The following is a 21206-nucleotide window of genomic DNA, read 5'->3' as shown; positions in this document are numbered from 1 at the left end:
AATCTCCTTAAGCTGATAAGCAACTTTGGCAAAGTCTCAGGATACAAAATCAATTTGCAAAAATCACAAGCATTCCTATACACCAATAATAGACAAACAGCCAAATCATGAGTGAACTCCCATTCACAATTGCTACAAAGAGAATAAAATACCTAAGAATCCAACTTGCAAGGGATGTGAAAGACCTCTTCAAGGAGAACTACAAACCACCACTCAAAGAAATAAGAGAGGACACAAATGGAAAAACATTCCACGCTCATCGGTAGGAAGAATCAATATTGTGAAAATGGCCATACCGCCCAAAGTAATTTATAGATTCAATGCTATCCCCATCAAGCTACCACTGACTTTCTTCACAAAATTAGAAAAAACTACTTTAAATTTCATATAGAACCAAAAAGAGTCTGGATAGCCAAGACAATCCTAAGCAAAAAGAACAAAGCTGGAGGCATCACGCTACCTGACTTCAAACTATACTACAGGGCTAAAGTAACCAAGACAGCATGGTACTGGTACCGAAACAGATATATAGATCAATGGAACAGAACAGAGGCCTCAGAAATAACGCCACACATCTACAACCATCTGATCTTTGACAAACCTGACAAAAACAAGAAATGGGGAAAGGATTCCCTATTTAATAAATGGTGCTGGGAAAACTGGCTAGCCATATGCAGAAAACTGAAATTGGACTCCTTCCTTACCCCCATACAAAAATTAACTTGACATGGATTAAAGACTTAAACATAAAACCTAAAACCATAAAAACCCAAAACCATAAAAACCCTAGAAGAAAACCTAGGCAATACCATTCAGGAAGTAGACATGGGCAAAGACTTCATGACTAAAACACCAAAAGAAATGGCAACAAAAGCCAAAATGGACAAATGGGATCTAATTAAACTAAAGAGCTTCTGCACAGCAAAAGAAACTATCATCAGAGTAAACAGGCAACCTACAGAATGGGAGAAAATTTTTGCAATCTATCCATCTGACAAAGGGCTAATATCCAGAATCTACAAGGAACTTAAACAAATTTATAAGAAAAAAAAAAACCATCAAAAAGTGGGCAAAGGATATGAACAGACACTTCTCAAAAGAAGATATTTATGCGGCCAACAAACATGAAAAAAAGCTCATCATCACTGGTCATTAGAGAAATGCAAATCAAAACCACAATGAGATACCATCTCATGCCAGTTAGAATGGCGATCATTAAAAAGTCAGGAAACAACAGATGCTGGAGAGGATGTGGAGAAATAGGAATGCTTTTACACTGTTGGTGGGAGTCTAAATTAGTTCAACCATTGTGGAAGACAGTGTGGCGATTCCTCAAGGATCTAGAACTAGAAATACCATTTTACCCAGCAATCCCATTACTGGGTATATACCCAAAAGATTATAAATCATTCTACTATAAAGACACAAGCACATGTATGTTTACTGCAGCACTATTCACAATAGCAAAGACTTGGAACCAACCCAAATGCCCATCAATGATAGACTGGATTAAGAAAATGTGGCACATATATATCATGGAATACTGTGCAGCCATAAAAAAGGATGAGTTCATGTCCTTTGCAGGGACACGGATGAAGCTGGAAACCATCATTCTCAGCAAACTAACACAGGAGCAGAAAATCAAACACCACATGTTCTCACTCATAAGTAGGAGTTGAACAATTTGAACACATGGACACAGGATGGGGAACATCACACACCGGGGCCTGTCAGGGTTCGGGGGCTAGGGGAGGGGTATTAGGAGAAATACCTAATATAGATGATGAGTTGATGGGTACAGCAAACCACCATGGCACGTGTATACCTATGTAACAAACCTGCACGTTCTGCACATGTATCCCAGAACTTAAAAGTATTGAAAAAAAAAAAAAAACTTAAATGAGCACCCAAAATATGGATTATATAGAATTTTGTGTATGTGTATTTATTATACAAGATACAGTTTTTTCCTAAATGAAAAGCACACTCACACAGACTAAGCAATTCAATTTTAAAATTCCTGATATTTACCTGTGGCCTTTGCCATCTCATTGTTTCCCTTGTCCCAGCTTTCATTCTACATATTATAATTACAAACTTTTTAGAAAAAAAGATGAGTAAACAGATGGATGGGAAAGGATATGAGTACACAGGACAGAAGGTAAGGGATAACATGATTATTGGATATGTATTAGAATAAATTATTGTAATTTGAAACAACTAATAATTATTTAAAGATACTCTATTAAATATCTATTAAATAGATAATATTTGGTATAAAAACTAAGTTGGTTTTACCAGTAAAGATGGGAGCATGTTTGTACTATAATATTCAAGAAAAGTTATATGAAATTCAAGAGTAAGAGAAGGTGCCTGAAACTTAACCAAGGAGATACAAGAGGCATGAAATAGTAGGGTGAGGAAGGAGGGCTTACGAAGAGAATAAGTCAGTTGACAGTAACCCAAAATAGCAAGAAAAGAAATGGATTATTACTCAATTATGAATCACTTTGTTGTCTTTGTATTTGAATGTGATTCTCTTCTTAATCTTCCTGTTCATATTTCTGACTGTGTGTCTGCTTTTCATCTGACTAATTACCCTCTTAGCACACTTAAGTGCTCAAAAATAGGTACTGGTAGGAGTCCTTTTGAATAAAATGCCCCATATTTCAGCATCACCAGACCATCATTTTGTTTTTTCTGTTCTTTTTTTTTTGAGATGGAGTCTTGCTCTGTCACCCAGGGGGGAGTGCAGTGGCACAATCTCCGCTCACTGCAAGCTCCGCCTCCCAGTTCACGCCATTCTCCTGCCTCAGCCTCCCGAGTAGCTGGAACTATAGGCACCCGCCACCACGCCCGGCTAATTTTGTTTGTATTTTTAGTAGAGACGGGGTTTCACTGTGTTAGCCAGGATGGTCTTGATCTCCTGACTTCATGAACCGCCCACCTTGGCCTTCCAAAGAGCTGGGATTACAGGTGTGAGCCACCACGCCCAGCCCATTTTGTTTTTTCTTTAACCAAAATCTTCCAAAAACTCAGAAAGTGTCATTTTTTATTAACCACAGTAGACATATTTGCCTCTCAGTTATTGACACGACCTATTGTCATTGCACTCAGGAGAAATGTTTTCAAGATAGACAGGCTTTTAAGCGCCTAAAAGATGTGAGGTTGCCAGCTTGGACTGGGTTTTTGCTAATTTCCCTGGTATAATTCTTATGGTAACTTATAAAGCAATAATTTAGAATATTTGATCCCTTAGAAAAATTATTAAAAACCATTAAATGAGAGATGCCTGTTGGCTGGGCGTGGTGGCACACACCTGTAATCCCAGCACTTTGGGAGGCTGAGGAAAGAGGATCACTTGAGGTCAAAAGTTTGAGACCAGCCTGGGCAATATGATGAAACCCCATCTCTAGTAAAAATACAAAAATTAGCTGGTGTGGTGGTGCCTGGCTGTAGTCCCAGCTACTCGGGAGACTGAGGCAGGAGAATCATTTGAACCCAGGAGGTGGACGATGCAGTGAGCAGAGATCGTGCCACTGCACTCCAGCCTGGGCGACAGAGTGAGACTCCATCTCAAGAAAAAAAAGAAGTGCCTGTAATCCCAGCACTTTGGGAGGCTGACGTGGGAGGATTGTTTGAGCTGGGGAGTTTGAGGCTGCAGTGAGCCATGACTGCCACTGTACTCCAGCCTGGGCAATACAGTGAGACACTGTCTCTTTGAGGGGAAAAAAAAAAAAAAAAAAAGTCCTGTAGGCTGGCTGTATCCTTTTCTTCACCATAAAATGTACATGCCAAACAAAAGTGAGGAATTATCTATGGATAGTATAGCAGACATTGCACAATGCTAAACTGCTCTCAAGTCTTCCCTCTCTAAGCAGAGACCAATCTGCTGCCTTTGTATTACTCTGTGTTCCATATCTAACACACCTATCAATCCTAATCAACAAGATTCCTTTTCTTCTTGTCAGGCAAGTCAGATAATCTCTCAAGTAGGTACAGACTTTCTTGATTACTAAAAAAATAAAAACTCATACCCTACCCGAAGGCCACCTTCCTGAAGTCTCAGGGCCTCTACTGCTGATGAATTTTATATTGTAGCTTTTCAATTTTTATCACAAGCTCCTTCAGGAATCAGGATTTAGTTTGTGATTTAGAAAGTTCTGGCCACTGCCTGGGGTCATAGCTATTTCTACCACTTTCCAGATGTTTGCCCTTGTGCAAGTTAATGATCTTTTTTCACCTACATTATCTATGAAAAGTGAAAAATAAAGAGTACTTTTCTTGGTTTTCCATGGTGGCCCATGCCTGGAAGTTACCCCAGCACTTTGGGAGGCCGAGGTGGGAGGATCTCTTGAGCCCAGGAGGTCGAGGCTGCAGTGAGCCATGATTGTACCACTGTAATCCAGCCTGGGCAAGAGAACGAGACCCTCTCTGAAGAATTAATGATATACAGCACTTGGGCAGAATAGTGGTTGTCCCTGGCAGGGGTGAGTGGCACAACGAGGTCAGAATTAACTAGGAAGGGGTACGAGGAACCTCTTGTGATGCTGGAAATGTTCTATATTGATATGGGTTTGAGTAATATAGATCTATGTATTAGTTAAAATTCAGTGAATATACACTTAATATTTGAACATTTCATTATGTAAATTTTACTTCAAAGAAAAACTACAGACAAATATTTAATCAATGTAATGAAATACATGCTGAAATATTTAGGAGAAATTATGCTGACGTCTGCAGTTTACTTTGAAATACATCAAAAAATGAGATAGACTGATGGAGTGATAGACAGAGGGTGGAGTGATAGATACGTGATGAAGTTAGTACAGTAGAATCATAGACTGTAGGTGGTGGGTAAACCAATGATCACTATAAAATTCTTTCAACTTTGCTGTACATTTGAAAAGTTTCACAACAAAATGTTAAAAAAAAAATAGCACCTGATACAGAGTAAGCACTAGTCAATGATGGCAAATAGCTATTTTCAGCTGAAGAGGGATGAACAGGGGGTCAAATCACTGAATCTACTATAGATCTGTCAGGAAGGAAAGAGACTGCTACTTTTCTCATAAACTTTCATCCCAAATCACGATTTACCTAATTTAAAAAAAATTTTCTTTGGCATCTTTATATAAAAATGAATTACTAAGAAAAAACCAATTAACAACACATGATTCAGGTAGTTCTAGCTAATAGAGGTGACACATATAGGGAAAACAATGATCAGAACAGGGTAGAAAGAGAAGATAAAAAGCAAATATAATTTTACTGTATGACAAATCTCCCTCAAATAGTTTTCTATTTATTGAATACTTCTCTATTTATTGAATACTTCTAATGATGTGCTATTTTTAAAAAATCCAACTTCCTAAACATATCTAAAAGGTGCTGTTAACAAATTCTGTTTTAGTGCTGAAAATACTTCAATTTGTCATGTCTGATGAGGCAATATTAAAATATCAGATGATTTTATATAGCTCATGAGCTATAGGTGGAGGAAACTGAACAAGACACCATATGTACATTGAGCTCCACAAGGTTAGTTGACTTAGGACCTGCAACTTATCCACCCAACAGGACTAAGTGCTTTCAGCAAGAAAGCAGACGTACAATAGGAAATGGAAAGGGAAAGGAAAGCTGGATGTGGGGTGGTAAATGCTCCTGGGAATTAACTTCAGGTTTCAGAATAATTGTTGGCACTCTTCCCGGCCTTTATAGCTGGGTAAGATATTAAATATTGGCTTTAGGTACTGAATATCTGAAACATTCCTTATGCCTTTTGAATATACTCACAGTTTCTTTTCAAATACTTCACTTACTTGATTGTCATTTTCATTATCTTTGATAACCAAATACCTCAATAAATTTAATGAAGCCATAATCCTGTTAATTAAAAATATATGTTACTTACAGTATGGTTTTATATAGTCAACAGCAATCTCAATAAGCTAAAACTTTGGTCATATTTTTATAATTAGGTTTGCCAATAGAAACTATTTCCATTAATATCTTTTTGAGTAGTAATAACTTATCACTCTTGTTTTCCATTTAAGTTTAAATCATACAATTGTGAAAATTATCATCCTTGTTTAAAGAAAGCCTTGTTATCTTTAATATTTGAGAGCATCATCTCTTGCTTTCTGAATTTTAAGATTACTTTTTAAATGCTTTTAACCATTTCTCAATATCCATTCCAGTACACTGAAACTGAAAGTATATGTTCTATATGAAAAAAAAAATGACCTGGAAAACAATAAAGCAACAAAACCTAAACACATAAATTACATACACAGATTTTTAGTTTTAAGTCACAAGTGCTGTCATTGCAAATTTCTATGGAATGCTGGGTACATAAAAGCTATCAAATCATAGTGCTGGTCATTCATCTAGAAAGAGGAGGTTTTAATTTTGTTTCTACACATTATCAAATCACTTAAATATGAAAAATCTTTATGTAACTTAATGAATTAGCCATAGATCATAAAATCACAGGAAAAGACATTTTATTACTTTAGGTTCCCTAAGCAGATGTTTCACATTTTATTCTGAATTTACTATGTGAACTTTGGTAATGGTCACCTCACCTATCCGAGTTTTGCAGTAAATCTGTTTCTGCACCCTCTGGGAGAAAAAGTACCAAATCAAGAAGGGAAATCAACTGTGGTCCTGTAAACCATTTGTTGTTACGTGTTCTCTGAAAAGCAAACGAAAAATTGAGAAAGCTTTATAATTCATGTAATTCATGTGTTTTTCTAATACCTTGACACTACAAAAATGAAGCATTGCACATTTAAAATACAGTTTTTAACTTTAATTTCCATACTTTCATTCACTTTCTAGACACCAGGAACGAACCCTGCCAGTTTGAGAACACTGGTCACTCTGTTTTCCATTTAGAATTACTGAGCACTCAGAAACAGAAGAGACTTAAGTTTCCATTCATTTTTCAGAAGCATATAACAAAGCAAAAATAAGCCACAATATCAGCTCAAAGAGGCCCAGAGTGATGACTCACACCTGTAATCCCAGCATTTTGGGAGGCCAAGGTGGGTGAATCACTTGAGCTCAGGAGTTCAAGACAAGCCTGGGCAACACAGTGAAACTCCATCTCTACAAAATCAAAATTCAGCCAGGCGCAGTGGTGGACACCTGTAGTCCCAATTACTCGGGAGGCTGAGTTGGGAGAACTGCTTGAGCCCAGGAGGTGGAGGCTGCAGTGAGCTGAGATCGTGCCACTGCACTCCAAGCTGGGTGACAGGCGTGAAACCCTGTCTCAAAAAAAACAAAAACAAAAACAAAAACCTCAAAGAATACAATTTAAACTTATAGTTAACAAAATTTCCAAATTCAGAGTTTTTAAAACATAGTAGAAATAGGGGGAAAAATATGCCTTAATAGTATTTAAGTAATAGTAATACTAGAGATAGAGCAATAACTCACATTAATGTATTCTACATATGAATAAATATACCCTACGAAATAAATTGGTAATTGACACTTTGGCTATGTTCTTACCTTTAATGACATGTCAATTTGATTTTTGATATTTTGAATAATAAAAGCCTCCACACCTGAGTGATTACTTGTATTCAGTAAGCACCTTGAAAGCAAAATTACAATAGATGTGAAATTATCCTGGACAGCATTAGAATTAAATGGTGATAAAAGTTTTACAAATTCAAAGAGGCCATGTGTTACTTCTAGGAATAAAAACCCCACAGTAATGGTAATTAGCAAGGTGATCAACCAATTACAAAGTCACCTGTAATAGTTATTGCTCTCACTAAATGGTAAATTCTTATTTATTTTATTTTTTTAGACAGAGTCTCGCACTGTCGCCCAGGCTGGAGTGCAGTGGCACAATTTTGGCTCACTGCAACCTCCGCCTCCCGGGTTCAAGTGATTCTCCTGCCTCAGCCTCCTGAGTAGCTGGGATTACAGGCGCCCGCCACCATGCCTGGCTAATTTTTTGTATTTTTAGTAGAAACAGGGTTTCACCATGTTGGCCAGGCTTGTCTCAAACTCCTGACCTCGTGATCCGCCTGCCTCAGCCTCCCAAAGTGCTGGGATTACAGGCATGAGCCACCACACCCGGCCGGTAAATACTTATTTATAACTGGATCTTCCAACAAGCCATTTCTATCAAACCAAAATTTGAATATTTTTATGAACATAGTTACAATAATTTAACATGGCAAGAAAGGGCACTAACATAATGGTCTAAAAAAATCCCCAAATTATTTCCTGTGAAAGTAGTCTAGTGCTAGAGTAGCTTAATTGCAAAAAAAAAAAAAAAAAACCTAGATATGACTAGCTTAAGAAAGGGAATTTATTGGTAGAGATACAGATAGAACAGAATTGGAAAGCTGGTATAATACCTAAGAATTGAGATTTCATAAACTTGCTCTTACTATCAATAGAAAACAAGAAAAGATAGAATCAAGAGTGTTGGCTGGGCATGATGGCTCATGCGTGTCATCTCAACACTTTGGGAGGCTGAGGTGGGTGAATCGCTTGAGCCCAGGAGTTTGAGACTAGCCTGGGCAACATGGCAAAACCCCATCTCCACAAAAAAATTAGCTGGGCATGATGGCATGCACCTGTAGTCCCAGCTACCTGGGAGGCTGAGGCGGGAGGATCACCTGAAGCTGGGAGGCCAAGGGTGAAGGCTGCAGTGAGCCATGATCACACTGCTGCACCCGCCAAAAAAGAACAGTACTAATATTGGCCAATCCCAAGTAAGACATTTTAGCAAATCCAGCCTGATGCCCAATTTTATCAATAAAGTTTTACTGGAACACACCCATCCCCAATACAAAGTCAAAGTTGAGCACTTGCAACAGAGACTGTATAGCCCATAAAACCTATATTTACTATTTGGCTCTTCACAGAAAATTAATTAGAAAGTTTACCAATCTTTAACTTAGAGAGTTGCTAGAATCTTATCCACCTCAAAGAGCAGTATTAGTAAGCTCTTACTATTAACATAGTGCATAGCCTATCAAAGTTGTGATTCCAGAGCCATCAATTTGAACTGTGAGTAATGGAGATTAGTGACATACATAAAGTTCCAGCAGGAGCATCATCAATCTCAGTTTTTTAAGTCTATTTCAAATTTAGAGTATTCCAATTGATTGAACTGCAATATATACTATTAGTCATACAAAATATAGACATATATATAGTATGTCTGAAATATTTGATTAACCCTTTCTCTAGCCATCACTGAGAATTTATAATATGGGTTCCAACCAGTTGAATTACATGTAAAACATACCGACATACTATGCCCTAAAACAATTACATGGCATTAACATGACTTTTAATCAACCACACACTTAGCAATTAGCCATGCTTGATACATACCTAAATAATGTATATTTGCCTTGTGAATCCAACTTGTTAATATACAGCTGAAGCATAGCTAAACTCTTTTTCCTCTAAAACGGAACAAACAATATTATTATATAAAATGAATAAAGCTTACCCAGACTTCATCACTATCCATTTTATGCATGTAATACATCCACACTTGTACCTCCTAAATATATAAAAATTTCACAAATTAAAATTTTTAAAAAGAAAATTATTTGTCAAATTTTCTCACTGTAACTCATTATTCTTTAGTCACCAAATATTTACATACCAGCGTCTCAATGGGGCAAAGTGTCATTACTTTCACTAAGCCCTGGAAATAAAAAAATGTAAAATTCAGATGTAAACAGATTATACTGACTGCAAACAAACAACTATAATACATCAATAGGATACTAAAAATTCAGAGAAGTGAGGGTAGGAGATTTAAAAGTGAAGTAAATTAATTTTTCCCTAAGCCTTCCATTCCAGAAAGCTAACTACAATTGATTTTTTAAGTGATATTGAGTGTCACACAGTGTACTTTTAAAAGCAAACGATAATTTTCAATTATGTCTACGGTGGCAAGAAAATGAAATCAAATCTACAGAAATATAATTTATTAATTAAAAACAATCAAACAATATGTTAACAAAAACCATGTTTTTCTATTTAAATATTAGGAAAACCAGTTCCCACACTGAAATCTAAGGATTTCCTTGGATATCATAACTAACAAAGAGGATTGGGCAAAATAAACCATAGGAGGGAAAAACAAAATGTGTATTAGTCTTTCTGGTAATGAGTCAGTGGATGCCTTAGATGGAGTCCTGAGAACTTGAGTTATGAGAAACATAAAGAAGCTTCATTTTCCAAGATCCCTACAGAAATAAAGTGTTAAAAGAAGAAAGTTATGCTTTTCTACTGGATGCTGTGCTATCAATAATGATGGCCTCTAATAGCTATTCGTGTTTAAATAAATTTAAATTTAAATTTGAAACTTAGTTCCGGCTGGGTGTGGTGGCTCACACCTGTAATCCCAGCACTTTGGGGGGCTGAGGCAGGCTGATCACGAAGTCAGGAGATCGAGACCATCCTGGCTAACACAGTGAAACTCCGTCTCTACTATAAATACAAAAATATTAGCTGGGTGTGGTGGCGGGCGCCTGTAGTCCCAGCTACTTAGGAGGCTGAGGCAGGAGAATGGCATGAACCCAGGAGGTGGAGCTTGCAGTGAGCTGAGATAGCACCATTGCACTCCAACCTGGGCGACAGAGCAAGACTACACCTCAAAAAAGAAAAAAAAAATAGTTCCTTAGTCACATTTCAAGTGTTCAGTTTGGCTAGTGGCTTTCATATTGTCAAAGTTCTACTGGACAGCATTACACCAGAGTTTTCAAAGGTTGCAGAGAAAAGAGTGGGAAAGGAATCAGAAAAGACCTTACTTTAAGTTCAGAACAGGGAAAGGGCTATTTTCAATATTAGAATACATATTTTATTTACCTGAGGTACAGTAAGAAAACTCTTGATTTCTAAGTACTGGTAAAGTAGACTATTGTCTTCTATTCTCAATAAACTATTCTCCAGCAGCTCCTACAGATTAAAATATATGCAGATACATATATAGTGAAGTCAACAGCTGTTATTTGTTGACATAACTATGTATTTAAGTTATAATGGGAACAAACATCTTACCAATCCTTTGGAGATAACAGACTCTTCTGTTCTGAAAAATAATATTAAAATTTATCACGAATTTGTAAACTATTTTAGAATGATACTTCATCTTATGAAAAATACAGCAAAAATTGAAATTTTAACACTTTTAAAATGCATATCATTAAGGAGAAATTCTGTTGAAGAACTTGATCAAAAGTTTTAATCCATCTTTGATCTGTCTTTTGGTTTGGCTAAGGCCACTAAATCTGACCAAAATAAATCTACTCAGGGATTATTTCCTAACTTCAAAACAATAGATCTTCAACAGCAAGTGCTAAGAAACTAACTAAACCTGATATAACCAATGCTATATATTCCAGTTGATTATTCTGTAAAATCTTTCCAATTCTTTTTATTCAAAAAAAGACTCAATGACTCTGCAGTTTGGAAATCTCAAGAATTTAGGACTTTTAGATTCAAAACAATACATATTATCACTGTATGAATAACAGAAACTAAATGTAATGAATATAAAATCATTAAAACATACATAATACAGCAAATTTACAGAATTAGTAACTACTTGTGCCAGGAGACCCGTGGAAATTCCTGCCTTGTATGCTGAGGCTCTGGACATTGCCATGTTACAAATCTTCCTTCACCTGGTAAGAGATGGGACTGATAAACTGTCACTAGTGTTCATAGAGGATAATTGCAAAGCCCTAACTGATCTCAGGGGATAATTTAAACACGTTACATGTTATAGTGAAAGAAAACAAAGCATATAGTTTTGTGAAATTCTTTAATTTCTGTCTAGAAATTATGTATACCTGTTACTCTGTAATTTCCTTTTTTTTTTTTTTTCTTTTGCAACAGGGTCTTACTCTGTTGCCCAGGCTGGACTGCAGTGGCATGATCTCTGCTCACTGCAGCCTAGACCTCCCAGGCACAGGTGATTCTTTCACCTCAACCTCCCAAGTAGCTGGGACAACAGGCAGGCGCCACCACGCCTGGCTAATTTTTTATATTTTTTGTAGAGAGAGAGACTGGTTTCGAACTCCTAGGGTCAAGCAATCCTCTCACCTTGGTCTCCCAAAGTGCTGGGATTATAGGCGTGAGCCACCGTGCCTGCCTTTTTTTTTTTTTTTTTTAAATAGAAAGTCCTGCTGCTTAGCACCTCAAATGAGAAAAGTTGTAATTGAATGACATCACTGTCAATAATCTAAATTATAAAAGGTGGAAGTCAAGACACCTCCTTCCTTTTGATGCAATTCACAGACTGTGTCCATGAAGGAAAAATATGGATGAACTTCTTTTATTGACTGCCCTTCCTTAAGATGGAGGAGGATGCAGTGGGGTAGAGGTGTTTTAATTTACCAACTTTTGGAATAAGAGAAGAAACCTTAGAAACAGATGACTGGAAAAGCCCTTAAGACAAAATCTTAATACTGTCTTAAGTTTAAAATAAAACAGACTTTGGTGTAAAACCTCCTTGACTCATTTCTGTCTCTCTCGTGAATTATTTGCCTCGCTGTTTTATAAAATAACCAATTAATTAATTAGAGCTTAGCAAAGAAAAGGCAGTCTCCGCTGATCTTAACAAGGACTATTTTAACACTACTATTTCATTTTGAGATACCATCTAAACGATCTTACCTTTGCAAAAAGACTTCAATGTGCCCCATATTAAACTGCAAAAGGTACAATGGGCTAAAATAGAAACAAAACAAATATATATATTATACACACACAGAGATATGTACACACATACATATTGTTATGGGTTGAGTTGTATCTCCCCCAAAAAAGATATGTTGGAGTCCTAACCTCTAGTATCTCAGAATTTGACCTTATTTGGAGATAGGGGTTTTTATGGAGGTAATCAATTTAAAATGAGATTATTAGGGTGGGCCCTAATCCAATATGACTGTTGTCCTTATGAAAAAGGAAAGTTTGGAGACAGACACAAGCACACAGGGAGAAGAGCATACGAACATGAAGGCAGAGAACAGGATAATGCATCTACAAGCCAAAGACCATCAAAGATTGCGAGCAAATCACCAGAAGCCAGGAGAGAGGCATGGAGAAGATTCTCCTTCACAACCCTCAGAAGGAGCATCCAGTACTATGAGACAAACTATTTCTGTTATTTCAACCATCCAGTTGGTAGCACTTTTTTACAGGAGCCCTAGCAAGTTAATACACATATGCTGTATAAGTTATTTTGGTGATAGAATGTGATGCTTAAGAGTATAGGCTCTGGGGTCAGACAGAGCTATCTGCATCCCACCTATGCCACAAAGTAGTTAGATCTTCCGTGGTATATTAACTTGTCTAAGCCTGTTATTTTCATCTGTAAAATGAGAGAATGCTCTATTTCACAGGCTTATTATAAGGATGAGGTAATGCATATAAAGTTATTAGCATAATGTTTCATACATGGTGAACATGCAAATGATAGCCAGTATTGCAACATTTACATACAAATGTACTCCTAGCTATATTCATAAAGAAATGCACAAACTCACACAAATACCCAATGCCTATAAGACAAATACACAATCCTTATTATAATAGAACTCAAAGTCCAGAAGATATTACATTATAAAATTATATATTTTAAAAATAATTTTAATAAACATTGTGGGAAAAGAAGACAAGGTCAAGGTAATTATAATAGAAGGATTCAACCTAAATTGGGTGGTGAGTGAAGGCTTTCTTCAGAAAGTGACATTTAAGGATAAAGAGAATTTTAAGCATATACAAAGGCCAAATAGGAAAATTCATAACATTTAAACTAGAAACAAAAGAAGGTCTGTGTCACTGGAGCATAGTAAACAAGAGGAAAGGTGGTAGGAGATGAATCAGGTCAATTAAGCAGGGACCAGACCAGGCATAAGTTTGTCTCAGAAGTTATGCAAAGGCATTAAGACTTTATTCTTAAAGCAATAAAAAGCCACTGGAGGGTTTTCAGTAAGGGACTTCTTTTAAGGCTTCGCTTTCTGGTATGTTGAGAATGTGTTAAATTAAAAGGAAGTAAAAGTGGATACATAAATCCACTCAGGATTACAGCAGTAATCCAGTGAAAAGATGATGATACCCCTGGGTACCTGGCTAGTTCCAGGGTGGTCTCAAAAGCTTCAAAACCAAGCCCTGTTTATCATCTTCTGATTCTTGTCCCCACCATTCCCTTACACCTATTTCAACACTCCCCACTTTCATTACTTGTCTACTGCTATCTTTAACAGATTATAGCTGGGATCATTCTTATTAAAAATAGCCTTTACTATTTATTTAAAATGTATTAGTGTGTTAATATGCATATATTGGACATTAGATAAATGAGAATTTTATGAAATTCCTTTTAGAATACATGAATAAACCAAACACTAACTCTTACCTTAAGACCATTGGAAGCTGATCAATATGGATGCCCTGTACAAATACTAGATATGCCAGAGAAGCCATTGAGTCTGCTAACTGTTTATCTTCTTCTTCAAATTCAAGGTAATTCCAAGTTCTCTTTTTCCTTCCATGATTAAAAATCATTTTGGGGAAAGGGTGTCCAATTGCTGATAAAAAACCCTATGAAATGGATAAAAAAAGGAAACCATAGCACACAGACTCTAAAATGCCCCCCACCCCGTGTATTCAAACTCCATATTCTCACCAAGGGGAGGTGTAATCACTCCCTTTGAGCGTGAGTGGGACCTATGAGACTTGCTTTCAACCAACAGAATGCGCCAAGATGTCACTCACATGATTAGATTATATGACAAAAGTGAAGGGGTTTTTGCAGATGTAATTAAGGTCCCAAATCAGTTGATTTTGAGTTGGGTGGCCCTAACTTAATCAGGTATATTTTTAAAGGGGGTCCAGGCCTTCCCTGAGAGTCCGAAACTTTGCTCTCTGACTCTCCCTTGCTGGCTTTAAAGAACTAAGCTGCCATGTTATGAGAAGGCTCATGGACAGAACTACATGGCAAGGGACCAACTAACTACAGGCAGCTCCTAGAAGCTAAATGTGGTCCCTGGCTGACAGCCAGCAAGAAAATGGGGACCTCAGTCCTACAGCTTAGAGGAAATGAATTCTGCCAGCGGAGGAAACCTGGAAGTGGATCTTTCCCCAGTTAAGCTTCTGATAAGACTACAGACCCAGTCAACAACTGGCCTGTAGCCCAATGAGACCCTGAGCAGAGGACCCAATTAAGCTGTGGCTGGACTCCTGATCCATAGAAACTGTGAGATAACAAAGGTATGCTGTTTTAAACTGCTAAGTTTGCAGGAATTTGTTATACAGCAATGAAAAACTAATACAGAAGCCAACAGCAAAATCGTATTTTACATAGCATTTTATACATCAGAAGTATTCTAAATTAATTCAGAATCATAGTTTAAAAAAAGTTTAAAATGATGAATTTTATGTATATTTCACCACAATTTTTTTTAAAAAAGTGCTTCAGGGATATTTGAGAGCAATCTGAAACGTGAGACATACAAATATATGAAGCGAGGGTAAAGCAACTAAGATGAAGAATACTCTAGGAACAACGCTCCACTAACATTGTGCCTGTAAAGAGTGGGATGCAGGAACGCTGGGCAGGGCAGCTGGGCCTGAGGAAACACTGTTGATCTCTCAGTCATCAGGGTTCTCATGTGAGACGAGAAAGAGAAGCATCCTTGCATGAGTGGGTAGGACCACAGGGCTAAATAAAGCTTTATGCTCAGGAAACAAGATCACTCCTATGCCTCTTATACTGGTACTAATTCTAGCGTACCGGAAAGCACCTACCTTCAGAATCCACTGACATTGATTTTGAGTTTTGGCTCTACCATTTACTACTTGTGTGACACTGGATGAGCCATAAAATGACATAATACCTATGTCAAATATTTATTGAGCAGCTCCACAAAAAAAAGCGTAAGAAAGTTAAAGTCACAACAAACTACAAGAGTTAAAAGGGAATGAATGACAAAAACAGCTAAAGCAGAATGAATAACTTCCACACAAGTCACTCTTTTATTCAATAAACACTTAAGTGCAAGGTGCTGGGCCTGACTTTGTGGGGAATTATAAAGCCAAGTATAAGTCTTTTCCAGCCTTCAGGGAGTTAAAATCTGCTGATCCCAGATGGTTCCATTAGTCATTTCAGAATACAAAAGGAACCATGGAAAATCATCCTCAGTCACAAGAGACTGCTATTCAGCGACCAGATGCTAAATATATACTGCTGCAGTGATTTTCAAAGCCATGCATTCTGGTTATAGCTACAAGACAAAAAGTTTATTGCACTCTGATTCCAAATGTCCTTAATCATGAAGCTCCATTTCTTTATTCAGCCAATGCTACATGTGTTTTTTCCAGAGTAAGGTAGCCCTGTTTTTTTTTTTTTTTTTTTTTTTGGCGACAAGGTCTCACTCTGTCACTCAGGCTGGAGTGTAGTGGCATGATCATGGCTCACTGCAGCCTTGACTTCCCCAGGCTCAAGCAATCCACCCTCCTCAGTCTCCTGAGTAGCTAGGACTACTGGTACATGCCACCATGCCCGTTATTTATTTATTTATTTATTTTTATTTTTTATAGAGATGGGGTTTCGCCATGCAGCCCAGGCTGGTCTTGAACTCCTGGGCTTAAGTGATCTGCCCACCTTGGCCTCCCAAAGGCCTGGGCCTACAAGCATGAGCTACCGTGCCCAGCCTAAGATACCCTTTTTAAAACATCATTATATGCAACTAGATTCTACAGTGCTGCTCTGGATATCTGAGGTCCAATCTGTTCCCAAATCTGGGCCTTCGCTATCTATCCACACACCATCCAGCAGTCTTGCTCAGATCCAGGCTGTACCTGCCACCATACAATTTCTCAATATTCATGGCAGCTTTTGTCCTTTCAGAAATGTTCCTGTACTACAGCCTTTGGGACATTCTAGTAGTTCTGTACCAAAATAACTTGCACCAAAGTGAGGATGGCTGAGGCCTGTGAATCCCAACCACACCACACTTACCAGTACTTCTCCAGCACAGAACAGAAGACATCTCCTCATTTCATCTCCAAGCTGGTCTCACCTCTACTTCTAGACTGCTATGTGCATCCTTACTGCTGGCTCTTTCTACTTGCAATGTTCCTTCTACTGAGATTTTAGAACCACTCACCTACATCCTCAGTCTCTTCATAGGATGCTTGTTCTGCCTCACTGCTTTAACTAAACCTGTCTGATTTCTGGTGGGAGATGCTCATTCTCACACCTTTTATACCACAGGGCCTGGAATGCAGCTGTTGGGTAGAGGAGTACAGGTAGGGGCTTAGCACAGTATTGTAGTATTGGCTTTTTCTGTACTTTTCAACAAAAGCACATTTTCCTTTGATGCAGATAACATACTGTCCTTTTCTCTGTCATATGCTGACTTCCTGGTAATTTCCTGACATTCACTGAAGACTCTGGCACCTTCTCATAATCTTTTTCTCTACCCAATTCCAGCTATGATCCTGGGAAAATTCAGTGTTCATGCAGATAACCCCTATAACAGGCTAGTCTCATGGTCCTTTATTATTATTAATTTATTTTTCAATCAAGCAACAAGTCATTGCATCCACTCTCATGGTTCTCAATTTCTAAATTCTAGTGACTTTTAGTTCTAATCCATTTCAGTACCTAATCCCATGCCGGATCTCTGAACATCTGGAACTATTCTGTATTTGATACTTTAAACTCCAATATCCCATTTTCTGACCAAAATCTCTCATCCTGTCTCTCCTAGCAATCTGCTTTTCTACTTCTGACTTCTCCAGTCCTGTGATTCCTACATTTTGACCTACCTAGGCATTCCCTCCTAACCCCCCCCTTCTTTCCCTATCCAACCTGAATCATGGATTATTGATCAGGTGAACTATCTGCACACTGTATTTCCTTCAGCAGTATCTACCCAGTAAAATGCCAGCCTTGGAAAAATAACTGCAATCTACCTTCTCTGCTTCTACACACAGGGAGCTGAGTATTGCTGGATAAAAAAATACAGACTGTTACCACTATAGTTGTGGTTTCCAAGCACCATTGAGTGCTCAGTACTACTGACTCATGCTTCCATGGTCTTCCACCATCTCTTTCCTTTCCCCTCAGTATTCCAAACCTTTACCAGTTTCCTTAAGCCCTTTTACTCAATGCCCATTTCTACCTCCTCATTATTAAGAGATCATCTCTCCTTCACCTGGAAATCTGAGGCCAGTGGGTTTGACTCCCCTCAATTTTAAGATTCCATTCCTGCTACAAATTTCTCAACATGTTTTCTTACCTTGATACCCACTAGTTCTTCCTGTCTAGGACTTTCCTTATGGCCTTGATACTATGTCCAGCCATTTGCTCATAAGCCACATTATTTCAGTTATCTCATAAACACTTGTATTTTTCCCTCAACAGTTTGCACCCCAACAACTATAAACATGCTCAAGTCTTCCCATCTCCATTACCTTCCTACCCTTAGCTCAAGTCTTCTAGCTATTACCTCTCCTTCCTTATTCATCCAACCTCTTTTAAATAGCTTACACTAGTCATCTCCTTTTTCTCATCTGTCATTCGTTCTTTTATGAACTCCACTCTGATTTGTCTCCAACACTGTACTTACACTGTTCTTGCTAAATGCCATCTTACTTCCTAAATCCAACAGATGCTTTTCAGCATACCTCTATGCATTTAACAGTACTGATCACCTCTATCCTTCTAAAACTCTACTACACCAGTTTCTGTGTATTTCTACCACTTCCGACTTCCTTCTTGGGCTCATTTTAAGTGCTGGTACTCTCTAGAGTTCACTCCTGAGCCCTTTTCTCTTGTCACCTCTTTAGGTAATCTCACCCCCTCTCATTCAAAGTATCTCCTGGCCAGGTATGGTGGCTCAGACCTGTAATTCCAGCACTTTGGGAAGCCAAGGTGGGAGGATCACTTTAGCCCAGGAGTTCAAGACCAGTCTATACAACATAGTGAGACTTCACCTTTACAAAACAAAAATTTTAAATTAGCCAGGCATGCTGGGGCATGCCTGTAAGTCCCAGCTACTCAGGAGGCTGAGGTGGAAGGATCACTTGAGCCTGGGAGGTTGAGGCTGCAGTGAGCCATGGTTGTGCCACTGCACTCCAGCCTAGGCCACAGAGCAAGACCCTATCTCAAAAAATATATATACACATTTACATATAAATTCTATATTAAAATATTTTAAATTCCTTAAAAACCTATTCTCTCTCTGGTTATTAGATATATATTTAAAAATTATTGTTAATCTTGTTAGGTGTTAGGCTGGGAACAGTGGCTCTCGCCTGTAATCCCAGTACTTTGGGAGGCCAAAGGCAGCCAGATTGCTTGAGCCCAGGAGTTCGAGACCAGCCTGGGTAACATGGTGAAACCCCATCTCTACCCAAAATACAAAAATTGGCCAGGTGGGACGATGTGTGCCTGCAGTCCCAGCTACTTGGGAGGCTGAGGCAGGAGAACTGCTTGAGTCCGGGAGGCAGAGGTTTCAGTGAGCCGACATCATGCCACTTCACTCCAGCTTGGGCAATGGGAGTGAAACCCTGTCTCAAAAAATTTTAACAAAAGGTAATAAAATCTTGTTAGGTGTCATAATAGCCTGGTGGTTATTTGTTTTTTTAAAAAAGCCCTAGTCATTAGGGAAGCATCCTTAAAGACTTACAGATGAATTATGTTTAGGACTTGTTATACTACAGCAAGAAAAGGAGGAGGACAGATAAAACAAAATTGGCAAAATGTTCATAATTATTGAAGCTGGGTGATGGGTACATGGGCATGTGCTAGATTATTTTTAGTACTTTTCTGAATGTTTGTAAATTTTTATAATACATTTGTTTTAAAAGCACAGGACCCCCAGATTCTTGCTCTGTATTCTCTATCTCAAGTATTGGCACCTTCATCTGCCCAGTTATCCAAGCAAAAACCCTCATCCATGTTTTATTCTAAATCCAATCAATGACCAAATTTTGCCAATTTTACCTACTATAAAGTTCTCAAATCTGCCCTTTCTTCATCTTTAAAACTATATCCCTACTAACAGAATGTGTCATAAATTTAGTCAATTAAAAAAAGGAAACAAACAAAAACTATCCATACATCTATACTCAGGCTCCCATCATTGCTTACTTAACTCTCAAGGCTTCCCTACTTCCAATTTTATCCCAGTTAGTCATCTTCCTTTAAAGTGATGAATCCTAAACACAGTTTGATTACATCACTCCCAGATTTAACATCTGTGATACTGTGAAATATATATTTGCTCTTTGTTCCCACTTCCTGGGATATAACTCCTAAAATCCTTGGAATCTCCAAAGTGATAAGTGTCTTTATGCTATTGAGTTGACTGATAGCTGCATCTCCTGGATAGCCTCAGGATGGGAGCTGGTTGCCAAGGGAACCAACCCTGTGATTAGAAGGTTGGACCTTCCAGTCCCACAGCCCTACCCCCATCCCACCCCAGTAAGGGAAAGGGGCTGAATATTAAGTTGATTACCAACAGTCAATGATGTAATCAATCATTCCTACATAATGAAGCCTCCATAAAAACACAAAATGATTGGATTCAGAAAGCTTCTGGAAGCTGAACGCACGAAGTTTCCAGCAGGGTGGTGCATCCAGGCAGGGTATGGAAACTTGGTGCCCCCTCCCCTATACCTAGCCCTATGCATCTCTTCATCTGTATCCTTGGTAATATTCTTTATAGTAAACCACTAAATGTAAGTAAGCAGTTCCCTGAGTTCTGTAAGCCAATCTAGCAAATTAATCAAACCCAAGGAGGGGGTCCTGGGAATCCTGATTTATTGCCAGTCAGTCAGAGCACAGGTAAAACATCCTAGGGCTTGAGACTGGCATTGGAAGGGGGGGCAGTCTTGAGGGATTTAGCCCTCAACCTGTGAAATCTGACACTATCTCCAGGTAGGTAATGTTGGAATTGAATTAGAGGACACCCAATTGGTGTCCGTTGTACAACTGCTTGCTTGCTTGCCGTGAAGGGCAGGGGGCAGGGCAGGGAACTCCATACATCTGGTGTCAGAAACTTGTTATGACTATAGTAGGAGAAACTGAGTTTGGTTTTTCTACATCACCAGATTTCCTTTAATAGTTTCCAACTTTCATAGTTGTCTTCTCAAAATACGTATCATATGTGATGGTGCTTATACTACCTCCA

The 21206-nt window shown here is 38.2% G+C and overlaps 1 protein-coding gene across 9 annotated transcripts in view; it reads right to left on the bottom strand.

Moving 5' to 3' along the window:
• GLMN (glomulin, FKBP associated protein) overlaps positions 1 to 21206 on the bottom strand; it is a 55711-nt gene that overhangs the window by 13880 nt on the left and 20625 nt on the right. For 8 of the 9 annotated variants that reach the window (XM_055116050.2, XM_055116053.2, XM_063606876.1 and 5 more), the window contains 9 exons: positions 14420 to 14604; positions 12676 to 12729; positions 11056 to 11086; positions 10864 to 10953; positions 9653 to 9694; positions 9373 to 9446; positions 7522 to 7606; positions 6591 to 6700; positions 5826 to 5889 (listed from right to left, as the gene is read on the bottom strand). In XM_055116050.2, coding sequence (XP_054972025.2) covers positions 5826 to 5889; positions 6591 to 6700; positions 7522 to 7606; positions 9373 to 9446; positions 9653 to 9694; positions 10864 to 10953; positions 11056 to 11086; positions 12676 to 12729; positions 14420 to 14604 — 735 coding nt within the window. The remainder of the gene's footprint in view (positions 1 to 5825; positions 5890 to 6590; positions 6701 to 7521; positions 7607 to 9372; positions 9447 to 9652; positions 9695 to 10863; positions 10954 to 11055; positions 11087 to 12675; positions 12730 to 14419; positions 14605 to 21206) is intronic. The other variant, XM_034931077.3, reaches the window with a different exon arrangement.

This window comes from Pan paniscus, chromosome 1 (assembly GCF_029289425.2).
Source record: "Pan paniscus chromosome 1, NHGRI_mPanPan1-v2.0_pri, whole genome shotgun sequence".
Taxonomy (NCBI): domain Eukaryota; kingdom Metazoa; phylum Chordata; class Mammalia; order Primates; family Hominidae; genus Pan; species Pan paniscus.
The sequence above is the reverse complement of the archived record's forward strand: the minus strand, read 5'-3'. Positions and strand labels throughout refer to the sequence as shown.